We start from the raw sequence: 26,807 nt of genomic DNA on the forward strand, positions 1-26,807 counted from the left end.
AAACAAAAGAATAAATGCAAGAAAAAGAAAAAAGAAAAACTCCAACAATTACTTATCAGTCAGTTGTGAATTTCTTGTGGCTGTTTCTATTTTGCCCGGGGAAGACTGAGCTGGCAGTTTCACCTGGCAAGAGTGATGGATAGTCTGGATTAGAATGTGGGAACAATCATTCCTCATACAGTGATAACGGGGTCACCTCTCAGGGCTCACTTACACCTGGTCTTATACCAACTGCTTTCCACATAAAAATGAGTCACCTCTGATACTCCTAATGTTCTCTATCTTTTCTCTGCACCTCACACCAAATAAATGACAGTTTTACAAGAGAGAAAAAAATAAGTATTTATAAGTGGCACCTGTTTAAAATGTGTGTTTGCATGTACATATACATGTCAGTTTGTATGTACATATACATGTCAATGTATTTATGTATATGTACATATATATGAATACTTATATTGACCCTAAGGCCACTGAATAACAAATATGATCTCTGATGCCCCACTTCTCTCATACACAGAAAATTCCCAGTTAGAGCCAGAGATATTGCAAGGGTGAAGAAGTCTTGAAAGTGGCTGACCTGGCACCATATCTGATCCCCAGTGCCTTTCCATGAGTGACCAATGAACTCAGAACCAGCTACCAAGTGAGGGCCGGTATCTCCTTCCTCTACCAAACACAACAAATTCCCAGCTCACTTTATCAAAGACATTTTAGACTATTACACTAATTCGTCCTGTGAGTATATACTGGTAATATCAGCTCTGCACTGGGTTTGATGACGGTCCTAGAGAATGTGTACAATGGCCCAGAGACAGCATATTCTAGTGTTGGGGGAAGGACTGGAAACATCAACTGAGTCTAATCCTGAGGTTGAACAAAAGACAGACCTAAGGGGCAGGAGCAGTGGCACAAGTGGTACAAGGCATCTGCCTTGCCCACGCTAGCCTATAATGGACCACGGTTTGATCCCTGGCATCCCACATGGTCCCCTAAGCCAGGAGCAATTTCTGAGCGCATAGCCAGGGGTAACCCCTGAGCATCACCGGGAGTAATCAAAAAAAAAAAAAAAAAAGACAAAGACAGACCTAAGCAGCCCTCCTCCATACCTGAGCTAGAATCAAGAAAGCACATCGAGAACAGAAATCAAATGGGCCTCATTCCTTTTATGCTTCCAGCAATTACTTTGAGAAATGTGCACTCAGGTAATTTTTAAAGTAGACTATTGTTGAATGAACAAATAGAAATAGACTCGAATTACATTTGAAAAATCAAAGAAAACATAACCAAATTAAAAACAATAGAAAAATAATCAGGAGGCTTTAAAAACAGAACATTGAATGGGTAGACTGTCTCTGTGACATACTGTAGAAAAGTAAATATGCCCATAAAAAATAAAATGGCACCATCAACGTTTAAAAGGCTCAATTTCACTATTTTTTTTGTGGGAGGGGGGCCACACTCAGTGACGCTCAGGGATTACTTCGGGCTATGCACTCAGAAATCACTCCTGGCTTGGGGGACCATATGGAACTCCAGTGTCTGTTTTGGGTCAGCCACATGCAAGGCAAACGCCCTACCACTGTGCTATCACTGGCTCAACTTCACTATTTTTTAATAAGAAAAAGGCAAGTTAAATTTAAAAGAACTTAAATATGCATCCTTTGCTTTCTCCTTAACCTAACAAACTGACCATGATCTCAAAACTTAAGATGCCTGTTATTATCAAGGATACAGAGAAGTAAGTCGGAATTTTAGTGTTTTTTTTTTTTTTGGAATTTTAGTTTTTCATAGGAAAAAATTACTTATCCCTTTCTATGCATGAAAAGTGTTTACATTTTTTTTATACTCTTGGCCCCAGCAATTATGCTTCTGAAAAATTTATTCTGAAAAGTAATTATCAGCATTTGTTCAGAAAATGTAATTGTGAGTCTAATTTTTTCCCCTCAGTCCTATTATGGGGGAAATTAGCAGCAACCTAAATGTCAAAACTTTGTATGGGGCACCCTAGCTAGTAGGCATGTTATGTGGCCAAGCTGATAAGCCCACACTCACACACCACAGACCTGTCCCTATAACAGCAACAACTAGAGAGCTCTCTCTCTCTCTTTCTTTCTCTCCCCCCTTCTATCTTTCTCTCTCTCTCCCTCACACCAAGTGTTCTTAGGGTTTTGCTTCTGGCTTTCTACTCAAAATCAGTCCTAGTAGAGCTTGAGGTACCATATGGGGTGCTGGTGAGAGAGACTGCTTGGCTGTGTTTAAGTACCCTGCCTGCTGTACTCTTTATCCCTTGCTTTGTCTCATTTACCCTCAAGGCCACCCTGCAAAAGACTCAGAAACTTGGGAGATGGGGCCAGAGTGATGGTGCAGGGGTAGGGCATTTGCCTTGTATACAGCTGACCTAGGACAGACTGTGGTTTGTCCTCCCCTCCCCCCCCCCCCCGGCGTCCCATGTGGTGCCCCAAGTCAGAAGCAATTTCTGAGTACATAGCCAGGAGTAACCCCTGAATGTCACCACCGGGTGTGGTCCCAAAAACAAAAACTTAAAAAAAAATAAAAGAAACTTGGTGGAAGTGCAACTCCCACTGTAGGTCACAGGAAGCCAAAGAACATGGACTAGAACACACAGCAAGCTGCATTCAAACTCAAGTCCTTAAAATTCTGTTTTTATTTATGAAAAAAAAAAAAACTTCTAGATCACAGAGTTCTGGCTGCTTGTTTTTTCAGATAAAGGGCAGCTGAGAAAGGGCCTCTGAATGCCTTGTTTGAAATTCTGGCCATATGTCAGTGATCAATGCAGATGTGTCTTGCTGGCCTGTAGTTGTAAGAGGAGACAAAGGTGGAGTAAGAGACACAGAACACAGAAACAAGTAAGCAGACAGGAACATTCCAGGGCATGAACAGTGTGATAGAAACAACAAAAGTGGTGAATAAAGAGATGGTCCCTGAGAAGTGTCGAATGTGGATATTTCCAAGGTGTGAATACCACACAGAGAGCTACAGAATCTGTTCTCTGACCAAGGCAAAGCTAATATGACCATCCTAGGTCTAAGCAAACTTAGTGCGGTTTAAGGACCAGAAAGTTCAAAGGAGAATGAGCCTGGGACTGAACAGACATCTGTGATCCATGTGCATCCTGGGAGGCGCTGAGGAGGCTGACTGCATCACCCTCTGCCAGAAGTGATGCTAGATGGGGTAAAGGAGAGGCTGGGAAAGGGCAACGAAGACACTGATGGTCTCCCCCAAAGAACCTGGGATCTGAAGAGTTACCTGGATGCTTTTCTGAGAGAAATTGTAAACAGGGATGAAACCTGAGCCACTTGACAGGAACAAGAAAGAAATAAAGGGGGAAGAAGGGAGGGAGTTAATTTATTAATCATGTTGGATTGGCAGAATTTACGACCTGCAGGGGCCATGGTTTGAGGGCCCAGGCTAGAGTAACCCTGGCTGCTAACACTAAGAGCCAAGGGCCAGAGACGGACTCTGATCCCAGAAAGAGGATGACCCATCCCTCCTGGCGCGCTAGAGCAGATCAAACACCTCAGGGTGATTTTCGAAATGTAGTTATGCCCTCAGAAATCAAGATGATGAGAGAGGCGGCAAAGATAGAGTGGAACCAGTTCAATCACACATTCGCATGCTGTTTGCCCTTAACCGGGAGGTCCTTGCTATATCTCTGTGGGCCCGAGGCTGATCTGTGTGGCCAGCAGTCACTAAGGGCTTCCTGGTATAACCAGTGAGTTCATAGTTTGAATGTATGATGATCCCTGGGAGAGCTTTTCAAAGACTAACTGTAGATTCCATTGGCATTTTTGTTCCAATCAGAAGCTATTTGAGAAAAGACCCTTGGAGGGGTTGAGGGTAATGGATTCCTCTGGGGGGAATAGGAGGGTGCAGTCATTTGGACATGGAAGCCCCAGGGACTGGAGTAAAAAGGCAGTTTCATTACTTTTGTGGCTACAATCAGAATGCTAATATGGCCAATGAAATTCTTCTTCTATGAAACTCAGCTCAATGAAAGAAAAAATACATTTTCAAAAAATGCCAAGTTCTTCCCAGACCTTGCTATATTAAAGAAGATGAAAGAGGAGGGGTTCAGTACTGCTCAGTCAGAATAACCCTCACCTGGGCAGATGAGACCTGCCTATGGGACCCTGTATAAGAGCCTCCCTCAGGCTCCCCATGGGGATCTGCACACACCCTAATTCCCTGTTCCAAATGACTGGAACTGTGTTCAGCACCAGAGGAGCCTCTGGCCTACATTAGCCCTCTTGAGCATGCCCCATCTTGGGCAGCTGAGGGATTTCTGAGACTGGGAGAGTAGAGAGTTGTGGATTGAGGGACTGAGAATGACTGAACTGTAGAATGGAACTGGAGGAGGGAAGAAAGGGCCACAGAGTAAGACCAATATCCTCTATGCTGCTGTACCCAGCTTGCAACTCTGAACAGTCCAGAATTCTTAGCCTTCCAGATAATTCAGGAGTTATATTTGGGATGTTAGGGAAATAGAAAATACACATGTGAAACAGTTCATTGTTTTGTATATAAATCAAGTAGTTAGATTGGTAAGTGAGTCTCCACTGCCCAAGAACCTACAGATATTAGGGGTCCCTAGATAGAGTACAGTATTCCTGTATTCCTGCTTTGCCTGACAGTAGTCATATTTCTGCCCTGCCACACACTAACTCGAGTGTGACTAGCATAGAACTGGGCAAATCCAGTTCCCTGGATAAGTCTTCTTATATGTATAATGGGCCAATCATGGTTCCCACTAATTGAGGGTGCTCTGAGGATTAAATGAGATAAACAGCATAAAAGAGACTAGCACTATGCTGGGTTCCCAGCAGCCATTGGTAAGTGATTCCCAACATCTCTTCCCTGTGATGACCTAGTGTCGCTACTCCCCTGTTTTCCAGACTCCACAGCAGTATGAAAGAGAGTACAACAACAAGCGGTCAGGTGTGGGGCCCAGCAAATTTCATGGCTATGCCTATGATGGCATCTGGGTCATCGCCAAGACACTGCAGAGGGCCATGGAGACATTGCATGCCAGCAGCCGGCACCAACGGATCCAGGACTTCAACTACACAGATCACACACTGGGCAAGATCATCCTCAACGCCATGAATGAGACCAACTTCTTTGGGGTCACGGTCAGTGCCTGCCTCCAGGCTGTGGAGTGCTCTTTGTGTGGTGTTCTTTGTGATGTGCTCTCTGTGGTGCTCTTTGGATATGTTTGGAAAAGAGGGACCATGTCACACACCCTCTTATTCTTAACTTGTTTTCTCATTGAAAGCACTTCTCGTAGGCTGCAGGGCTACTGAAATGAGTGCCAGGGGAAGGAGACTGTCTTTGGTACATTGAAGAAAATGTTTCTCCTACTTTATAGATAAGCAAGAGTTTATCTATACATAGAGTAGGCAGAATTCACTGGCTGGTGGAGTTAGTAGGCCCGCTGGAGATCTGAACCCAAAGTCAGGTTCTGATCCTTGGCTTTCACTTTTCAGTTCCTTTCTCTACACTAGAGTTTTTTTTATTCCCTAGTGGAAATCTTATCTGCTTTGTCAGATAGTTAGAAAGATTAACCCTCGCTAATTGCTAAGTAAAAAATTGCTAATTCTATTGAGCAAATTACTTGTTCCTGTGCCTCAAATTTCTCTCTTCTGAGAAATGGGACAATATATGTGTCTTATATAAAAGCTTGGAAAAGTAACAGTGCTATGATGGTCAACAATTGGGTGTTGATTGTGTATTAGACTGAATCTACGTAAACTATCAAGTGTCTGTAGTTCACTCAATTGCAAGCACATAATAAACAACAAACATCAGCAATTGCACTTGCCAAGAATGGGCTTCTTGCATCTACATGCCATTTCTAGAAAGAGTAAATTTTATTATCCTGGTAAAAGTTGAAGGACCTGATCCTTGTAGCAAACAAATGCTAAGGTCATTATAAGGAAGAACTGGGATTTGAACCTGAGTGTAGCTCTTATCTGCTCCATCACACAATCTCTAGAAATGGACATAAGTGATGGTTATTTATGGCTTGTGAAGCATTTTTTTTGTTGACTCTGTTTCCAGGAAATATAGAAAACTTGTCTAGAAATAAGTTGGGGCTGGAGAGGTGGCACTAGAGGTAAGGTGTCTGCCTTGCAAGTGCTAGCCAAGGAAGGACCTCGGTTCAATCCCCTGATGTCCCATATGGCCCCCCCCAAGCCAGGGGCAATTTCTGAGCACTTAGCCAGGAGTAACCCCTGAGCATCAAACGGGTGTGGCCCGAAAAACAAAAAACAAACAAACAAACAAACAATGTAGAAATAAGTTGAATCGGTAAGATGGTCCACTTTTTTAAAGAGTCATACACAGAAATGATTTGTCTTGAAACATAAAGAAAAGTATATTTGATTCATTGGTGGGTCCCTTTCTTAAAAGTTTGATTTCTCTGTGTGTGTGCTCTCATACACATACTTGGTATGATGGGTCAGGCCTGTGCAGATGCTATAAATGGAAAAGATTTATTTATGGATCGAATAGTGTGTTTATATTTTGTACATACCACAATATTGATAGCCCTCTGTCAGTGAACTCAGGCTCTTATTAATAAGTTAGCTCTTATTGCTGTAATTAACATCAAGAAATGCTTATCTCATTTGTTTTTGTTTGGGGGCTATACTCAGTGGATACAGTTATTATCCCTGGCTCTGCACTCAGGATTCATTCCTGGTGGTGCTCGGGGGACCATGTGGGATACCTGGGAACAAACCTGGCATGCAAGGCAAACACTATACCTGCTATACTGTCACTCCAGCTTCCTTTATTTCTTTGAGTTAATGGTTTCATATTCTTTGGATAGATGCTCAGATGTGGAATTGCTATATCACATACTTTTACTGCTAATTTTTTGAGGAGCTTCTATACTTTCTAAAACAGTCACATTAATTTACATTTACATTTCTACTTATCTATATAATTCTTTTCCCTCCACACCCTCATCAGTACTTGTAGTTACTAATCCTCCTGTTATACACTGTTCTCACTGACATGATATGACTTCTCCTTTGAGTTTTCATGTACATATCCCTAACAATAAATGATCAGCATGTTTTTCATTTGCCAATTAGCCATCTGTCTATATTTTTGGAGAAATATATTCAGATATTCTCGATTTTCTGGTTGGATTGTTTGAACCTTGTATTATATGAATTCTTATCTACCATGACTATTTTTTGTTTGTTTTTGGACTATACTTGGCTATGCAGGGGGTAACTCCTGACTCTGTATTCAGGAATCACCTTCCAGGCTCAGAAAACTATACGGGAAGCCAGGGATTAAACCTGAGTTAACAGTATGAAAATCAAATGCCCTAACCTCTGTGCTATTGCTTTGGCCCCTCTACCTTAACTATTAAACTCATTGTTTGATATATGATGAATAAATATCTACTCTCATTCATTTTTTTTGTGCTACTGAAATTTCCTTTCATGGTGCAAGAAAATTTGTTGTAATCTGATGTAGTCCCAGTTACTTATCTTCATTTTTATGCCCCTTGATAACTGGAGTCAAATCTCTAAGGATGGTGTCATAGAAAGATTCATCATCACCTATGTATTTTATGACTTGAGGTTTGCTTATTTTTGTGTATGATAGAAAGTGAAGACAGTTTGTTCTCTTGTGTCTATCTGGTTTTTCTTGCATCATTTATTGAATGCCAAGAGGGGCCAAGGGAGAAATGCATGCAGGTGTACAGGGACCATTAACTATGTCAGGAATTTTGAAAAGTAGGATGATGCGGTAGAAAAAGTACATTGGGTCCCAGTGGGCTTGTACCTGCAGCTCCCATTATCTCTGTGAGATGTTCAGAAATGCAAATTCTTGACACCTCTGCCCCCAAACAGACCTGTAGGATTCAAGTTCCTCTGTGTCAGGTGATTCTGACACACCAGAGCTTGAGACCCACTGCTCTGGGCCTTGGGGAGCTCCTATGAGTTTCTTAGAGAAAGTTCATTTCTAACTCTCTCCATTAGAAAAGCTATGGACCTGAAGGTCCAGTGTGGGCTGCAACTATTGGGAGGGTCAACACTGCACTGTAAGTCTCTAACAATGGCAGAGAGTGCTTAGCTCAGCTAAAATTCAGACTAGACATTTTAGCAGTCTTCCTCTGGGGATTTTGTAATACAATTATTGTTTTATCTTCAGAACCTCCATTATAAAGTCTCATGTGGTGCTCTGTGTAAATACAGAATAAACAGAAGCTTCTCTGATGAGTTGGGAGGCGCCCAGAGCTCTGCCTATTCAGCTCCCTCTTTCCCCACTTGAAGACTCTCCCTCAGAAGGGCTCCCCAGAACACCAGGTACTGCCCCAAAGGAAGAGAAAGGACTTTGGCCAGTACAGACTTAGAGAGGCTTGAGAGGGCTCTCCTTGTCAGAAGAAGGGTGTTGAGCTCTTCTGGTCAGCCTTTCCAACTGGGCTCATTTCATCAAAGGCCTTCACATCTCCTGCACTGACAGGCAGCATCGAGAGACTCAAAGTCTGGAAGCTCCTGCTACCCTGAAAATTTAGAACTCGGTTCTGCCTGGCTGCCTGCTGTCTATGAGTTGGAGGTCATTTGTAACTACCTCTAAGTGCTCCCTTTCATTGCAGTCCAATAATACATAATCTCTACTTGATGGGCAATTAGCTAAGACTGTCTGAGCAGCTCCAAGATGACTTTCTTCTTAATGGGAAGTCCCTTAACATGTATTTATGCCTGCTCCAGTTTGTGACTCAAGATTCTGCGACTGTCAGCGGTGGAAGTGACCCTAAGGATCTTCAGCTTTAACTCCCTTGTAAATGAGCATCTGAGGTCCAGGGAAGAAGTTTTCAGGTCACAGACAGCAGGGACAGAATGGCAGCTCACACAGGTGGCACCCCCATGCATCCTATTCCATGAGGCCTCCTTTCTCTTGGGGCAAAGTTGTTCCCATTGGTTGAGAAACAAATTAGCAGTAGGAAACAATTCTTCATTTCCCCCCTTCTCCCTTTATATCTCTGCCTCATGCTTGTTGACAGGTTTCATGAAATCTGTCTTCTGATCAGAGGAGGAAAAAGACAGGTTCTGACAAAATTAAAAGTAATCATGGAGACCATGATCAGGGAGACTACAAGGCCAAGTTCAGCCATCACCAAGACATTAGAAAGGAGAGGCACAGAGGAGGTGGAGACAAATGGTTCCATTTTCTCGTTGCTGAAGGGTTTTCATTAGACTGCACACACGGTATCTATTTTTCCACTCTCAGGCAGACACTTTATTCTAGGTCACTCTCATTCAGCATGTTTACTATACAGAAAATCGTTTAAACACATTAAATTAATTATATCCGGGACTCAATTTCCATTGATTCAGGATGCACGCTCTAGGCTGGGAGCTGGCCTGCAACTCCTGGCTGGTGTTCGAAAAAAGATTTCTCTCTGCAACCTGCCCAGGCACCTGCATGAGCGTGGCACCTGCTATGTTCTAGCTTTTTAGGTGCTCTCCCACCTGCGATGTGTCTCAGGAGATACCCACAAATGGAATTCCGTGTCCCTGTCTGCACTCTGACTGCCTCGGCATCCTGCCCATCTCTGATTTTCTCAGTATCTGTGTCTTCTCAGCCCCACTCTTTTCTGAAGCCTGCCAGTGTCAGTGTGCTTTTCCACCTGCATCCCCTTTTCTGCTCAGAGTGCAACCAGAAACTAGCACTGACTATTTAGGTCTCAAAAGCTTAGAGTTTTCTGAGAGTCTCAACACACACCTGTTCTTCCAAAGCAGTGATTTATTTATTTTTATTATTAGTTTTGGTGTGAAGGCCTTACCCAGTCATACTTAGAACTTAATCCTGGGGCCCGGAGAGATAGCACAGCGATGTTTGCCTTGCAAGCAGCCGATCCAGGACCAAAGGTGGTTGGTTCGAATCCCGGTGTCCCATATGGTCCCCCGTGCCTGCCAGGACCTATTTCTGAGCAGACAGCCAGGAGTAACCCCTGAGCACTGCCGGGTGTGGCCCAAAAACCAAAAAAAAAAAAAAAAAAAAGAACTTAATCCTGGATCTGTGCTCAGATATCACTCCTAATGGAGAAGTGGGGGACCACTTTGAGTGCTGGAGATCAAACTGTGGTTGGCTACATGCAAGGCAAGATCCCTAGTTGCTGTACTATTTTTCCAGCCCTGAAAACAGTGATTCCTTAACTTTGCTGTGCATAAGAATCTCATTGGGAACTATATTAAACATTTAGGTTTCCCAGTCTGGCCCCTAACCTTCTGATTCATTGGCTCTGAGATAGGATTGGGAGATCACATCAGTAATAGCAACCTTTGAGTGTTCTTGGGGTTCTAGTGGAAAGAGTGCATGCATGTGCACACACGCTCAATCATTCATTCACCTCTGACTTAAAATCTGCTGGGGAAATACTTATTCCTACATTCACCCACTTCTTTGTTTTGTTTTTGTTGGTTTGTTTTTTGCTTTTGTTTTTGGACCACATCTGCTGATACAAAAGTGTTAAATTTGACTCTTTACTCAAGAATTAGACCATATGGGACCACATGGGATGCCTAAGATTGAACCCAGGTAGTGACATTCCCTACCCACTATACTATCCCTCCAGCCAACCTTCACCTGTTTCTTTAGTAACCCACATGCTGGAGTTTGGGCCCTTGAGGGACAAAGCACCTGGTTCTCCTTCAGTGGGGTGGATGGACAGGTAGAGGAACATGTGAGAGCACCTCCAACATCTACAAGGCCTGCATAGCTGGGACCTCATCTCCTTCTGGGAGTAGAAATCATAGAGATTTCCTTGAATTTCCTGAAGTTCCATGAGCAAAACTCCATGTGAAGTAAGTGCAGGACCATACAGGTTCCTGTTCTGGGCAGGATCTGCCATGGGGGTGCTATGCAAGGCTCCCCTTCCTCCAGCACTCATCACCATGTACTATGGCTTCAACATTCTTCCAGTTAGGCTTTATGCCAAAAATACACTCACTTTAGTGTCTGGAGGAATTCTCTCCATTACTTTCCTATGTCCCTGAAGGCATGTGTCCTATACCCTGATGAACAATCAAAGTCTTTGTTGTCTAAGAGGGTCATTCTAAAACCTCTCATCTCCTGACTCTTAAAAACATGACGACATTCCAAATCACAAAGGACAGCAACTCCTTTGGGTATATCTTAGGCTGAAGCCATGGGATTTATCTTTTATTTTGTTTGTTTTCATTTTGTTTGAGGGCCATACCAGTGGTGCTCAGGGAACTATTCTTGGCTTTGTGCTTAGGAGACTCTATGTGGTGCTGGGGATGAAATCAGGATCTAGACCACTGAAGCAGCATGCAAAGCAAGTGCCTCACCTCCTGTACCAACTTTGCAGCTCTGTACCAACTTTCCAGCTCTGGCTTGCCTTTTAAACGACAATGTGTTTAGTTTGAGGTGCCTCTGACAGAGGTCAATAAAGCCCCATGATGGCCTGTTATGGAAGCATGACATGCATGCTAGTGTCCTGGGAAGTTACAAAGTTACATACCAGCTTGGGTATGGGAGATGCAGTCTCCTAAATGCAACTGAAATTGAGAGAAGATCGAAATAACCACCTAGGAAATAGCTTTGATGAGTATGGGAGGACTCCTTGCTAAACCATTTCCTGTGGCTGCTTCTTATTGCCTGTGGGAATACCACATGTGACCACAGCAGCATGGTGGAGATTCATCAGTGCCCTCACCCAGTACCAGACCAATCCTTTATTCTCTTCTCAGATCTTCTCAAGTCAAAAGGGGATGGGACTTCTCAGTTTAGCGGCCGCAGGGTCCATATCTATCACCTCCCCTGAGGATGGTCTCTTCCAAGGAATCCTGCCAGGGGAAGAAACACTACTGAGGGCTGCCTGTGGCCTATTGATCTACTTGTATGTGTTACTGGGAAATGGGTCCTCTGCCTGTGTGCCCCTTTGCTGAAGGTTTTGTTTCAAGTTTTACCTTTATTAAGACTCAAGAGGCATAGGTGTGTTTCCAGGCCATCCACCTGGTACCTATGTGCACATTACCTGCCTCTCCTCTCTTGAGATGTGGACTTTCATACTTCCATGTTTTAACACTGGGATTTGTTTTTTTTTTGTTTGTTTTTTGTTTTTTTGGTTTTTGGGCCACACCCGTTTTGACGCTCAGGGGTTACTCCTGGCTATGCGCTCAGAAATTGCCCCTGGCTTGGGGGGACCATATGGGACACTGGGGGATCGAACCGCGGTCCGTCCTACACTAGCACTTGCAAGGCAGACACCTTACCTATAGCGCCACCTTCCCGGCCCCAACACTGGGATTTGTACAGGGGCTCTCTCCATCTTTAGAAAAACCTTAGCTATCACTCTTACTCTCTTCCTTCCTCTCTTCTCTCCTTCTCTTCCACCCCTTACTCAGAATTTCTAAATAAAACCAGTTTGTACTTAAAGATAAACAAAAAAAGAAGATTCGAGCAGTGCCATTCCCCTTCTACTGCCCCTGTTTGACCTGACACATCTATAACACAGTATAAATTCCATTGGATGGGAAGGTAGAGGAACTCTGGGTACTCCAGATATTTGGTATCAACAGTAGGGGAAAACATTTAGTCTTTTGCCCCAGGGACAAGACCAATTTGTCCAAAGCCCCATTTATGACTCTTCTCTTATCTGGCCATGAGTTGTTAGTGTTTGGTTTTTTTGGGGGGAGGGGGGCATACCCAGTGGTATTTAGTAGGACTTACTCCTAACTCTGTACTCAGGGATCACATGTGATGCCAGGGTTCAAACCCAAGTAGATTGTGTGCAAGGCAAGCACTTACCCACTGTATCATTGCTCTAGCTCCATTGAATTGTGCAGTTGTGTCTTATCTGAACAGAAAGCCTATATACTGGTAGGCCAGGGGGCAAAGGGTGGGTTTGGAATACAATCTGGGAACATGGTAGAGAGAGGTCGACACTAATGGTGGGATTGACCCTGATTCACTGTATGTCTGAAACCCAACTATGAAGGACTTTGTATATCACAATGGTTTTAATATGGAGATTCCTCAAAAAACTGAAAATTGAACTCTCATATGATCCAGCTATTTCACTCCTAGGTATATACCCTAGGAACACAAAAATACAATTTAAAAATCCCTTCCTCACACCTATATTAATTGTAGCGCTATTTATAATAGCCAGACTCTGGAAACAACCAAGATGCTCTTCAACAGATGAATGGCTAAATAAACTGTGGTGCATAAACACAATGGAATATTATGCAGCCATCAGTAGAGACGAAGTCATGAAATTTTCCTATACATGGATGTACATAGAATCTATTATGTTGAATGAAATAAGTCAGAGGAAGAGAGATAGACACAGAATAGTTTCACTCATCTATAGGTTTTAAGAAAAATTAAAGACATTACTGTTATAAGGCCCAGAGATAATAGAGTTAAGGGCTAGAAGGGCCGAAGGACTGGCTCACAATTTGAAGCTCACCACAAAGAGTGGTGCATGCTATTAGGGAAATAACTACACTAACAACTAGCATGACAATGTTAAAGAATGAGAGAAGTAGAATGCCTGTTGCAAATATAGGTAGGGGTGGGGGGGCATTGGTGGTGAGAATGTTGCACTGGCGAAGGGGGGTGTTCTGTTTATGACTGAAACCCAACTACAAACATGCTTGTGATCATAGTGCTTAAATAAAGATTTATAAAGATAAAAACAAACAAAAAAAAAAACAAAAAAATCACAATGGTTTTAATAAAAATTTAAAAAATTTTAAAAAGAATAAGAATTCAGTTCTAGTGAAATGGAAAGTGACAGAGAGAGGATTAATTGCTGTGATGATGTAGCAACACTCAACATACTCAAACACACATGCTCACAAACCCACCAAGTAGAGCCCTGAAACCTCAGACAAATTGTCTGTGCCTCAGTTTTCTCACTCACTGCAGGTGCCCCTGCTCATGTACTTCTTGGGCCATTTAAAGCTCCTACCCTGGAGGCCCCTGGTCTTGCACCTCATGTCAGAGTCCTGTGGCAGCTTGATTCTCCTTCCAAAGCCACCCCAGGTCAGAATGAAGCTAGTTTCATTGAAAATTATGATTAGGAATTCATAGTCCACTCACTTTGTTCCCCTCTGCTGCTCACTTCTCCTAGGAACACAGCTTCCACAAATCATGTACCAAGACCTGGTGCTAGTCTGTATTTCTAGGACATCCATGCCCAAGCCTGTCTCTTTATGAGACATGTGAACATTTTCAGAAGGAACTCTGTAGCCTAATGCTATCTGAGCATTAAATTGCACACCCCGCCCTCTGTAGCATCTACCAGCCCAGTTCTTCTTGCTCTTGCTTTCTGCACTCTTGCTGGCGATAAGTAGCTTGCACAAGAGCCACACATACCCTCCAGTGACTCCATAGCACTCAGATTTTCAGGGGCCCCTGATTCCCATCCTGTAGTCCTTCACCTTGAGCTTTACACCTGCTGGAAACTTAGTGAATACCTGCATCCTTGAGTGAACTTCTTGGGTTGAATCCACATTTGCTTTCTTTTGCTTCTAACCTCTAAAAGAACTTTCCTACCTAGTACCTATTTGGAACTGACAAAAGAAACATTTGCAGGATCTATAGTTCTTAAATCTAACAGTAATTCCCAAATTCTTGCTGTGAGAGCAGGCGCTGCAATTTTACCCAAGTTATGAGACTTTCCATGGTATGTGTGTGTATATGTGTGTGTGTGAGAGAGAGACAGAGAGACAGAGACAGAGAGACAAAGGGAGTGTGTGTTGATGTTCAGGTTGGGATGTGTGTATATGAGTACAGGCAAGGGCATTTTGTATGGGTATTGGGATGTGAAAGGGTCTGTGAGTGTGTTGTTATATGGAATGGTATTTTGATATGTTTGGGACGTGAAAACTTGTGTCATTTTAGAGTGCATGTTATGTAAAAGGGTATGTATGTGTGTTGAGACATGTCTGTAAGTATTGGGGTGTAAGTATTGGAAAGTGTTGTGTGTGTTGGGATTGAGGGTAAGTGTTGGTGTGTTTGTGTGAGTGTTTTATGTGGGAGTGTATGTTGGGACATGTTTTCATGTGCTAGAGGGGAGTAAGTGTTGTATGTGTTTGAGATGTGGAGAGGATTGGTGCCTTGCTGCCTCCTTCCAGAGCAAAAGAGAAGTTCCCCTAAGCCATTCTCTATTACTCCATCAGCATCTTTCCAGGGTTCTGGTCCCAGGGCCTAAAGAAGAGAAGGAGCTGCTGATGGGCTTTCTGTGATGTGAGAGTGTTAGAACCACTTCTTAGAAATAATTGCTAGTAATAAATAACACCTTTAATAATACTAATCCTTGATGTGTGGCTGCCCTGTGTATGGAACACATTTATAGTCTCTACCTCCTTCGTTCTGTGAAGCAATTACATTTATTAACGTAATGCTAATAATAGTCCTCAAATGATGAGCTCCGGTTATATCGCAGGCAGCTCCCAAGGCTCCGTGCACACATTGTTGAATATGATGTTCAAAAGAGAATCTGTAGGGAGAGTCTAACTCCAAGAACCTAAAGTGCTGTCATAGCTTTCCCTGTGTCACCTCCCTACTCACCTGTTGAAATTCACAACTCATACCCCTTTTTCCCCCCCAGCATTCACTGACTTTCATCAGAGGTTCTAACTACTTCCTCATGGTCAGTTTTGCCTACTGTCACCTGAAGACTTGGAACCAGGTGCCTAGTATAGTAACTGCCTGATGAATATCAAGAACGAATAACATATCAGTCATGAATGAACCCATTAGATATCAAATAGATTGGAATGAGTAGAGAAATATGATTGGCCCAGCAACCTACATGTAGCAGGTCATCCCAGTCTGGCTAACCCCAGACCCTTATTCCTAACCCATGTGGTGTGGGTTCAGCCAGTCCCTACTAGAAACCAGACAGGTCGAGGAAGGTAGAAGGTTTGGTCCCCAGGATAGTCAAGTTTGAACAACTGCATAAGATGTGTGGAAGGGAGAACAGAAAACTCTCCTATGATAATAATGGAGGCATTGGCTTCCCCAACTCTGCACTGAGTTGTTGCTGTATCCATCTGCCTTCTTCACTGAACTGTGAGCCTGTTGAGTCTCTTGACAGGCCCGTTATTCTATCTGAGCCCCTATTGATTTTTTTTAATTTTTTTGTGAGCCCCTATTGATTTTTAAGAGGCTCGTTTTGAGTTCAGGTTAGCCAAGTCTTGTTGATAGAAGTAACTAGGAGATCAAGAGCCCAGTAACACAGAGAGAGTGGCCATGAAGCAGGTCTTAGTGTATTCCTGGTGTGACATATTCCGAGCTAGTCCTTAGTCTTGTAAGTCTGCATAAAGACTTAGATGTCTCCCACAAAAGGGTTTTGGGGTGCTGCCTGTCTGCCCTTTCCCTTGGCACACAGTCTATTTACTGAAACCCAATCACCAGTGACTATGGACAATGTACAGCACAGATGAATCAAGATTAAAATATGTGGTTGAGCAATTGTTTGAATTGATGTCAAGCATTCGAACACTTGCATGTTTGACTTTCTCAAGTCAGGCAGAAAAATAGCTATTTCCTTCTGCAAAGTAGTGGGGGGAGTGTTTCATAATGAGCATGTCAGCAGACTTCAGGGTACACACTTTGCCTGAGGTCCCAAGAGAAACAAAAAAAAGAGCTGGTGGCCACTGGGTTGGGACAATAAGGACAAGTGTCCTGAGTGTTGGCATGTCTCTCAGTTTTGAGCTCTCTCACTGGGTTGAGAGCTGTGCCAAATTTTAAACCCATGACATGATGTACTTGGCATAATAAACCCAGTAGTGGATTGAACTCCATTTGCCCCTTTCAAATCTATATTTGAGCTTCAGACAATCAAGGCCCTCCCTCAGGTGTGACCCGATCAAGGAACAAGGCTAGAGCTTGTGTAGTTAGTTGAGGTTAGGGTCTACTAACTAGAGTGATCCTGTCTACCCAGTTTTATTCCAAGGGAGATGTATGGAGACAGGCTGCACCCATGGAAAACTCTGTGAGGATAGAGATTGTACAGAGACTAAGAAGAGAGCATGAACCCACTCTCACTTAGGCCTCTCCAAGGAGCCAACCCTGCCACACCTTGAGCAGGAAGGGAACTGGGATGAGAGTGGCCAGCCCTGGGTGGTAAGGAGGGAGGCATCTGCACATTAGCCACACACAGTCATCTAGGTCACCTTTCTCAATGGGGACCCCCACATATTTCAAGGGAACCATAGAAAGGTGAAGATCATGTAAATTAGAATCACTACTAGAGACCAGGGAACCGTTAAGGGCCAGGAAACAAGATAAGAAAGAGGCCATGGTTGAAAAAAGATTGAGAAACACTGGCCGAGATACCCCAACTCCTGTACTGTGGAGACTTGGGGAGGCGGGGGTTCATGTGATTGCCTCAGTTACATTGTTTTTTAGGTCACACCCAATGGCGCTTAGGGGTTACTCCTGGCTCTGCACTCAGAAATCACTCCTGGCAGGGACCATATGGAATGCCGGGATTCAAACTACTATCTGCCCTTGGTCGGCTGCGTGCAAGGCAAATCCAACTACCGCTGTGCTATCTCTCCAGCCCACTTTTTTTTTCTTTTTAATTGAGGTATCTGGGGGGGGGGACTCAAATGCCACCAAGATCACACCCAGCAGTGCTCCCTTGCAGCTCTTGCCTCTTATAGATTCCCATTCTCATGTTCAAGTGCATACCCGCACATCACACTCCTACACAGAAAGCCCATCAGCACCCATGCTCATCTAGCTGTACACATCTATCAACCTAGTACAGGAACTTACACACTTGTTTTTCAACAAAATTTAGCCCATATGCCCAATAGCATAGACCCTCATTTTGATTTACATCAAAAATACTAAAATGATACCTACTTTTACCATTTTTGAAATGGTTCCTTGGAAGACAATGTGAATCCTCTATTTTTATTTAAAAATTAACTTGCTTTTGCAGGAGCAGACAAAACTTACAGAGGAGGATTGAAGGCAGCCATGGGAGTGGTGCTGCCCTGTGAGAGTAGGGCAAGGGATCTGAGCTGGTCCCCAGACCCACACATTCTCTCCTAAATACTTGTGTTTGGTGGTAAATGAATATCACAAAAATATCAGTCACATTTAAGGTAACAAGACAGGTTCCTTTTTCAGTTTTTTTGTTTTTTTTTGAAGCAGGCCGTGATTTAGTAGAGAAGCACAGATGGTGCATGGCTGCTGCTGAAATCCTGGAGGAGGAGTGTGTCGGATGGGGGTTGGAAATGGTGACCTCCTTCTGGCTTTGTCTTGACTTTATCGAGAGATGCCTGTGGATGAGTTTCAAAAGGGCAAGAAATGAATCATAAAAGAGTGGGAAAGAGAGAGAAGAGAGGGAGAAGAGAAAGAGAAAGAGGAGAGAGGGAAAGAGGGAGGGAGCAGGGAAAGGAAAAGAGAGAGAAAAAGGAGGAAGAAGAGAGGGATTATGAGAAAGACAGAAAAGAAGAGGGAGGGAGAAAAAGGGCAAGAAAAGGAGGTAGGAAAATATGGAGGGAGGCTAGAGAGAAATTTGCCAACAGCAATGCATAAGTTTTCCTAGTCCCCAAAGCAGCCAACAGTAGTTCCTGTAATCTGAGAGATTTGTGCTAGGGATAATAGCCTTTTTGTTTAATGCCCTTTTGGTTTTAATGTAGTCTGTGAATTTCTAATAATCAACAGTGGTGTTCAGCCAGGGGGTGGATGTCCATTAAACAGACAGGCACCAAGCAGTTCTGGTTGGCTGCCGCACCCTTCACACCCTGCCCTGGGCAATTCTTCTGACTCACAGTTACTGGTCTAGATTAATAATGACCATGGCCAACTCCTTTAGGGCTAGATCTACCTGAGATTCACCTCCCATTCTTAGCTGCTTCCTCACTTACCCATGACCTGGCCTATTCCTTCAGATGGTAAATGACCAATGATGGCACAGATACATCTATATCTGTTTCCCACAGGCCCTTCTCTGGCAGATCCATCCACCCATGCAGCCAGGCTGTCTTTACTGTGTAAAGCCCAGAGTTCCAGTCACCTCACTGGTCCCGACCTCTTCAACTGGATATAGATATAGATGCTAGGGTGATGGAAAAAGAAAAGAGAAAAGGAATAAGGGAGAGAGATGGCTAGAAAGATGTATGAATGAATGAGTGAGGGTTGGCTGGATGAAGAGAGATGTGGGTAGATGATAGATGGAGAGATGGGTAGATGGTAGATGAGAGGGTAGATGGTAGATGAGAGGGGAGCCAGTGTATGAACAGACCAAGATGAATGAATGGATAAAATGGTAGTTGGGGGGAAAGAAGGAAATGAAGCAGACCTAGGCATGCCATGACAATTTGTATGCATCAGCTCCATTCTTGTCAGAACACACTTCCTCAGGGAGCATCCTGGCATGTTCTGATTCCTTTTCTGTAGGTTTTTGATCTCTAGATGCATTGATTGCATTTTCGGATGTGAGGACCCATCTTGTCACATGACTTATGGAAATGGAGGGTTTCTCTCCTGCCTTTATCTTCACTCACTGTCTCCCTTGCAGAGGATGAGCCTCATTAAAATCTGTGTTCTCCCCTCCTGGTCTTTGAGGAAGTTCCTTGTGAGGGCCTTTTTGCTGTAGAACACATCACTCCAACCCAAATGAGCAGCCTCCTGAATGCTAAGGACTGCTATGAGCAGATTTAGCCTAGAGATGTCTCTGAGCTGTCAGTCCTGATATTCATAAGATTACATTTTCAAACATCATCATACGTCCTCAGCGACAGACTTGATTATGATGATGAACTCGTTTTCTTCCTCTGAGAGATGTACCAGTTGCAGAAGGAATTCTGAAAGCATTTGTGAGAAATGCTGGGCCAAACTAAAGTGGCATTATTTCAGCACGGTGACTCACTCCCATGGCCTACAGAGGGAGCTCTGTGAGGCATAAAGCACCTGGTCACTGGAGTGTTGACATCTCTGTGTGACATTCTTTCATTCTCAGTGGTGGTAGACATAGCCAAAGCCCAAAATTCAGCTCCTTTCACCAGATGTGACCCTGACCAAAGCCCTCACAAGGGTATGAGCTAAGGAAGGGGACTTGCAAACCAGAAAGAGCTGGACTGCATTACTGAGGGAATCATAATGGGAGAAGAGAAAAAGCTATCTACTCCACCACCTTCTTTCATTTTGCTTGCATCCAATGAGAATTCAAGTCTTTACATTAAGGGATAGAACGATATGTCCAAAAACCAATAAAACATCAGGCTACAGAATTTTGATTTCTAGTGATGGACCTATAGCTGACTCAGAAACAGAGCAGGGGCTGATTGTCTGCTCACTCATTTCTTCCACAATGATTTTGTATCGCCTACATGATGAGAGGCACAGGTTAGGCTATGGCTCCAGCATTGAGGAAAGCCAGGGGTTTCTGTTGCCAGGAGAAAACAGATAATAAGCAATCACCTGAAATATGACTGAAGCATGATAGCAGGAGCTCTGCAAGAAAGGAGATTGAGAGTAGATGAACAGAGGACTAGCCCAATCAGCACCAGGAAAGATTTCTATGAGGAGATGAATGTAGGTAGAGATTGAGACATGTCTAGGAAGTCACTGAACCGAATGGCAGCAAGAGAAAAGCAAGTGCAGAGGGCCTGGTGAGGGCATGCAGAACTGTTGAGAAAATCTAGTGCCCAGAGCTGAGGTGGAGAAGCAGGGGAAATGGCTCTTGAGAAAGGCAAGGAATAGGTGGTGAAGGCCAGATCACACTGCACCTGGTACTCCAAGCTTGATGAGATAGAAAGATAATTAACAAACTTATGTCTGGTAGGAAGTTTCCCCAATGCCGAGGAGAGTTCACATCAGCAGAAACTTAAAGACCTTAGAGATGCTGATCCTGACCATGGCAGCAAGGGATAGAAAGAGTCATGATTCCCCAGAAATCAGCAGGACTAGGTTTTGGGATCCAGTATGCTAGGAAAAAAAAAAAAGGAGTGATCTTGTCTGATTACTTTCTGGACTGAGAAATTCTCAAGGTATGGGCCATAAAAATAATAACTGTGTAATGAAAGTGCTCTATGACCACTTTCTGCCCAGTAGAATGTAGGAGCAGTCTAAAAATGTGCATGGGAGCCCAGAAACAGGGAGATGTGGTCATCTTCCTAATTGTGTCACAGGTCAAGCTTTTCAGATAGAAGTTCTGCCAATGCTTGCTGAGAGCAGGAGGTGAGGGAACCAGGGAAATAGCTCAAAGGGCTGAAGTGCTTGTCCTCCTTGTTTAAGGCTCTGTGTTCAATTTCTAGTACCTCAAGGCCAAATAGCATCAAATCCCCCAGCCCTTGTATTGATTCATTTGTCAGGGTTAGCCAAGTATATTTCTAGGAGTGGCCTCCAGGTTCCCTCGAGCATTACTTAGGAGTCCTCAGCTTCCCCTTCAACAAAAGCATAAGATGATGGTGCCAGATAAATCTAATCTGAGTTTTTACAGCCTATGAGTTTACAGCCTATGGAGAGGCAGACCTATGTCAATGGCCAGAACCCATGGCAGCCTGTCTATCAACAGGGCTACATCAACATGGTAGGACCCTCCCTGGGGTGATAACCTACCTGCAGGGCAGTGTGACCTCGATTGCCACCCCACATATACATCTCCTCCCTGCCCCTGGAGCCTTCTTATATATGGTCTCTGCTTGGCCCTGTGCCTAACTGCCTAGGTGATAGCACTGCCCAACAGCCACTGCTAGAGAACTGTTACTCCCCTACTGCTAGATCTGTGTTCCCAATGCCCAAAATTGCACAGTGTCCTCCATGGTCTACACCAGCCCTGCTCCTCAGTGGAAGGAGAGCCACTGTGTGAGCCATGGGGTCATGCTACAAAGTAGGCTCAACACCATGGAAGATTCCACTGTGGCCACTACTAGAGCTTTAAGAGGCACCCCCTCCTTCTGTTCTGATGGGCCACATAGAGTGATGTTGGTCATGATGGAAGTTTTTACTTCCTAGTCACCAGCACACACTACAGGCCAATGCTTCCTCCTTGATTTCCTCCAGGGCCTGCTTGCTCAGCCTTTACTAGCACACCCCTGACTGGGCTCAGACTTTGCTCTCCCACAAGAAGCCCAGTCCTTTTTGCCAGCTCAGACCTACTCTCTAGGTTTAGACTTAATGGATAGTCACCTGTCCTCTCAAATCTCAACTCTTAATTAAATATCCAAATTCCAGCTCATGAAAGTGCAGAAGAAAAGCTAGAAGCAAGTTAAATGCCTACCTTGAGCATGGTACCATGGAGTTGCTGGCGCCATTATAATCATGAGAAAATGGGACAATGGGATAAAATATTGAGTGTCATCTATTGAGTAAAAAGCCAAGGCAATTTACAAAGAGATTTATTTGGCAAATCCCAGTTCTTTTTGATAAAAAAAATTTTCAAAAATAATATAGATGAGAAGAATCTACTCCAAAATGTCAACAGCTATTTTCTGTGAACAGAATTCTTTCTCATGGCTTATCTCTCCTTTCCAGATGTTCAACCTCATATATACATATATACATATATGTATATATAATTGTATGTATTCATTTGAAAAACAAGAACAAGGTGAAATTCTTTAAAAAAAATAGCTTCTAAAGGCTTAAATTCAATCTAGACACTTACTAACCAAGTGACTTTAGCTGATAACTCTCATCTTCAGATTTTTATCCACAAAACAGAATCTTTAACATTCTTCAAAGACTTGTCAAGAGAATGACAGAACCCATAGAACTCTGGCATAGTTTCTGGCACATGTGAGCTGTTGACCAATATTGATACCCTTTCCTTTACTATCTATCTCTTAGACCCTGATTTTCTTTTAAAATTGAAAGGGGGAGGAGATAGCATAGCAGTAGGGCATTTGCCTTGCATGAGGCTGATCTGGGATGGACCTGGGTTTGATTCATTTCCCATCATCCCATATGGTCCCCCAAGCCTGCCAGGAGCAATTTCTGAGAGCAGAGCCAGGAGTATGCCCTGAGCACTGCCAGATGTGGCCCCAAAACCAAAATAATAATAATAATAATAATAATAAATAATAATAAATAAAATTGAAAGGGGGCAGGAGAAAGAAGATAACTTAAAGGTTTGAAGTTTATGCCTTGAATTGCCTGGTCCAGGTTTCATCCCTGACTCTGCATGGCCCCCAAGTATTACCACAGGACCCCAGTACCACTAATATCCTATAAAGTATTGCTAGAAGTAGCTCCTAACTTCACATGCACTACTGAAGAGAACTAAAACATTTTCAAGTAAAAGTGTCAGGAAAGGGACACAAGTGAAAGTTGATGTCAAAGAGATCTGAGCCGGCTTTGTCCTTGCTGGACTTCAGTTTTCTGAGCCTGTAGGACTAGATGCTTCAGTGTTCTTGCTCCTCCATGTCCAGGCCCTATTAATCATTATTCCCAATGGCTGAAATCCAGCTAACTGAGATCAGATTGTGCCACTAAACCTGGAGTATCTTGGAAACAAATATGGGCCTGTCATAGGATCTAAGTTCACCTTGAAAAACTCTAGAGGGTTGAGGCCTTGCGGTATAGATGATTACTCTTTTGACTGATAGTGTGACTCCAGTAGACTCATTTAAATGCATTAATAATAAATGCCAGAATTCTAAATTATGTGGGAGGTGGGCAAGGGTATCCACCCATCATCCGTCCATTTATCCATATGCATTTGCAGGCCCACAATTGCTGAGAGACCCTGGACTAGATTCTCCATCAGAATCTTCAGTAATGCCATATGTTTGCTTTTATTTTAAACATTTATTTATTTATTTATTTATTTATTTAAGTTTTGGGGCCATTCCCAGAGGTGCTCAGGGGTTACTTCTGGCTCTGTGCTCAGTAATCGCCTCCTGGCAGGCTCGGGAGCCATATGGGATGCCAGGAATCAAACCCAGGTCTGTCCTGGGTTGGCCATGTGCAAGGCAAACGCCCTATTGCTGTGCTATCTCTCTGGCCCCCAAGTAATGCCATTTGTAGTACAATTAATACACATAACTACTATCAGTTCTCTTTCTGTCATTTGGCAAGTACCCGCAGTGTGTATGGGCTCTAGACTACTTTCTGCAATGTGTCCCTCTCCCACCAAAGAAACCCTGTTCATGCCAAAACCTAGTCTTTCTAGCAACTACCCTACATACAAAGCACTGCTTCAGGCATCTGGTTTTAATGCCCTCGGCCACTGGATGGCTGTCTCAGAAATGAACATCTCCATGAGCACAGTGCCCAGGTACTCACCTCTGCAGTGGGGGAAGACTCGGATCCCCAGACCCTCAAAGTACTAGGATAGGAGCAAATGTCCATCGTGGAAGTTTCCCCTCAACTCCTCCTCTAAACCCCAGCAAAAGCTGTGAATGTTGGCTAGCACAGCTGGCAGTGGAACATTTCAGAAGTCCCCTTTAAACTTAGGCAGTTGGTGAGCCTCAGCTCATCCCTGCGAGTACCCAAAAGGAACTTTAACATCACTCAGGCCTGTGTCAGGCAAAAGTAGTGAAAGAAGAAAATTTTTTTTATCATAGAGGCCCCACATTTATGAAGCCCAGAATACTGGACATCAAGGAGCTGGGCATCATCGCACATCTTTCTACAGAGAAATCCACCCTATCCTCCTCTCTACTCCCCCCTGCCATGTCAGGCTGACTCCATAGAACCCCACAATTTACCTCCCTGCTCTCTCTCTCTCTCTCTCTCTCTCTCTCTCTCAGCCACTTCTTACCAGGCCTCTCATCATCACATTCACAAACACCATACACCATTTTTATTCTGCAAAGTTCCAGGCTCTTCTCTCTTATCTCGTTTTTCCTTCTCAAAAGTTTCCCCTATCACAAGATGCAGCCTGACAGCACAGGCTAACCCCCATGTTTCCAAGCTCTTTCTCCTTCTCAAGTTGCTCTTCACACAAAAGAGAGACTTACCATTCTCCCATGCCTGCATCAGGATTTCCCACCTTCAATGCTATTCTCAGGATATTTCCCCATCATTTATTTTTTCAGTGAATAACTTTTGAGACTCTGTCATGGGCCAGCTATCCTGTCAGGAGCTAGGGAGACAGCAAGGAGCAGGTGCCCAAAATTGCTTCTTTTATAAAACCTGTGTCCTCCCATGTAGGCAAACCACAGTCAGCAACACAAATAGGCAAGGCTGATAAATCAGAAGAAAGTAGTGGTTTTTCAGAAAGGGAAAAAAGGAGGAAAGGGAATGTTAGGAGGGGACAGAGGGTTGGACCTCCAACAAGAGTGGGTTGGGTGGGCAGGAAGATACTTTAACTGAGAAGAATCAGGCCAAAGGAGCCCACACTGGGAAGGTCACCCATTTGGGAAGGGGTTAGAAGAAGGCATAAGTTTTTGAAAAGGGCTAGAAGAAGGTGAAAACATTTGAGAAGAGGCTAGAAGGAGTTGAGAACATGACACAGTTGGTGAGCAAGGACTGAGCATGAGCTAGCTGAGGAGCATCTGCCTCAGGCACCTGGAGAAAGGTCTGGAGAACTTAGAGTGGTGGCACCTCTTCTTGGGCCAAGATGGTAGAAGAACAAAGCCAATTTGCCCTCCTGCTTCAAACAACTAAAAGTACTCAACTGTGAGGGCTGGAAAGATAGTACAGCAGGAAGGGCACTTGCCTTGCACATGGTTGACCCAGGTTCTATCCCTGGCACTGTTCCAGGTATCCTGGGCCCCACTAAGAGTGATCTCCGAGCACAGAGACAAGAGTTAACATTAAGCACTGTTATGTGTGACCCAAAAACAAACAAAAAGTATTAATTTAATGTCACCTGCATCTAAAGAGAAAGTGAAGCAACTTTCAAGAACTTTCATGTATTAGTGACATCACAGTCACTGAAGAGAAGTAGAAAAGTAAAATCCTAGACACATCATTTGTGAGGACAGCGTATAGCTCATTTCTCCTCAGCTCACAAACCTCAGCTGGGAAGATGAACACCATAGAGTCCAGTGAACTGCTGGCCAAGTGATTATAAAAAGACATATCATCTCACTTTCTTCCTCTGTAAAATAAAATTTTTCCTCTCTGCCCAGCGTGCCTCTGGCAACTGTTTCAAGGCTATGCAGGAGAAAGCTCATTCTGGACTATTCTGGTGCCAGTAACAAAAAATAGCACTTCATCAGAAAGGTGACCCCCAGGATGAATCTTTCCCCATCTCCATCTTTGGGTCTGTTCCCCCTGTCTCGGCACCATTCTCAGCCTCTGCACAGTTGCATCTGATTCCTGATAGCATTCAGTAGAGCAAATGAGGGAGCTCATTTCCCCCAGTATTACCAACAAAATCCCTGGCAGTGAGTCCTCTTCATCATGATTAACTTGGTTGATGTGCCCATCCACTGTTGCTAGAAAATAGACTGTACTGATTTGCATAGTCTCTGTTATATGACGTAATAATTTGTTAAAGATCTATGGATATCAACTCTAAAAAGGTATTTGATATTTTTTAGATATTTTTCAGCATACGTATTTGTGTAAAAGCTAATAGAAGCAGAATATCCTGGGGCCAGTGTGATAATACAGTAGTAAGGCATTTGCCTTGAAGTCAACTGACCCGAGTTTGATCTTTGCCATTCCATATGGTCTTCCGAGCCTCCTAGAAGTGATTCCTTAGTGCAGAGCCAGTAGTAACCCCTGAGCACTGCCAGGTGTGCCCCCTCATAAAATGAATGTGCCTTAACATGATAAGAAAGTCTAGTTCTTCCAAAAGACAACATAACTTACAAATAGCATTCTCATTAAAGTTAAGAACAAGTCACGAATACTTGCTA

The 26,807-nt window shown here is 43.6% G+C and overlaps 1 protein-coding gene across 1 annotated transcript in view; it reads left to right on the plus strand.

Annotated features, from left to right (window-relative positions):
- GABBR2 (gamma-aminobutyric acid type B receptor subunit 2) overlaps positions 1 to 26,807 on the plus strand; it is a 371,159-nt gene that overhangs the window by 218,331 nt on the left and 126,021 nt on the right. Inside the window, exon 7 of the mRNA XM_049784138.1 lies at positions 4,917 to 5,153. Within this exon, the coding sequence (XP_049640095.1) occupies positions 4,917 to 5,153 (237 nt within the window). The remainder of the gene's footprint in view (positions 1 to 4,916; positions 5,154 to 26,807) is intronic.

This window comes from Suncus etruscus, chromosome 1, assembly GCF_024139225.1.
Source record: "Suncus etruscus isolate mSunEtr1 chromosome 1, mSunEtr1.pri.cur, whole genome shotgun sequence".
Lineage (NCBI taxonomy): Eukaryota > Metazoa > Chordata > Mammalia > Eulipotyphla > Soricidae > Suncus > Suncus etruscus.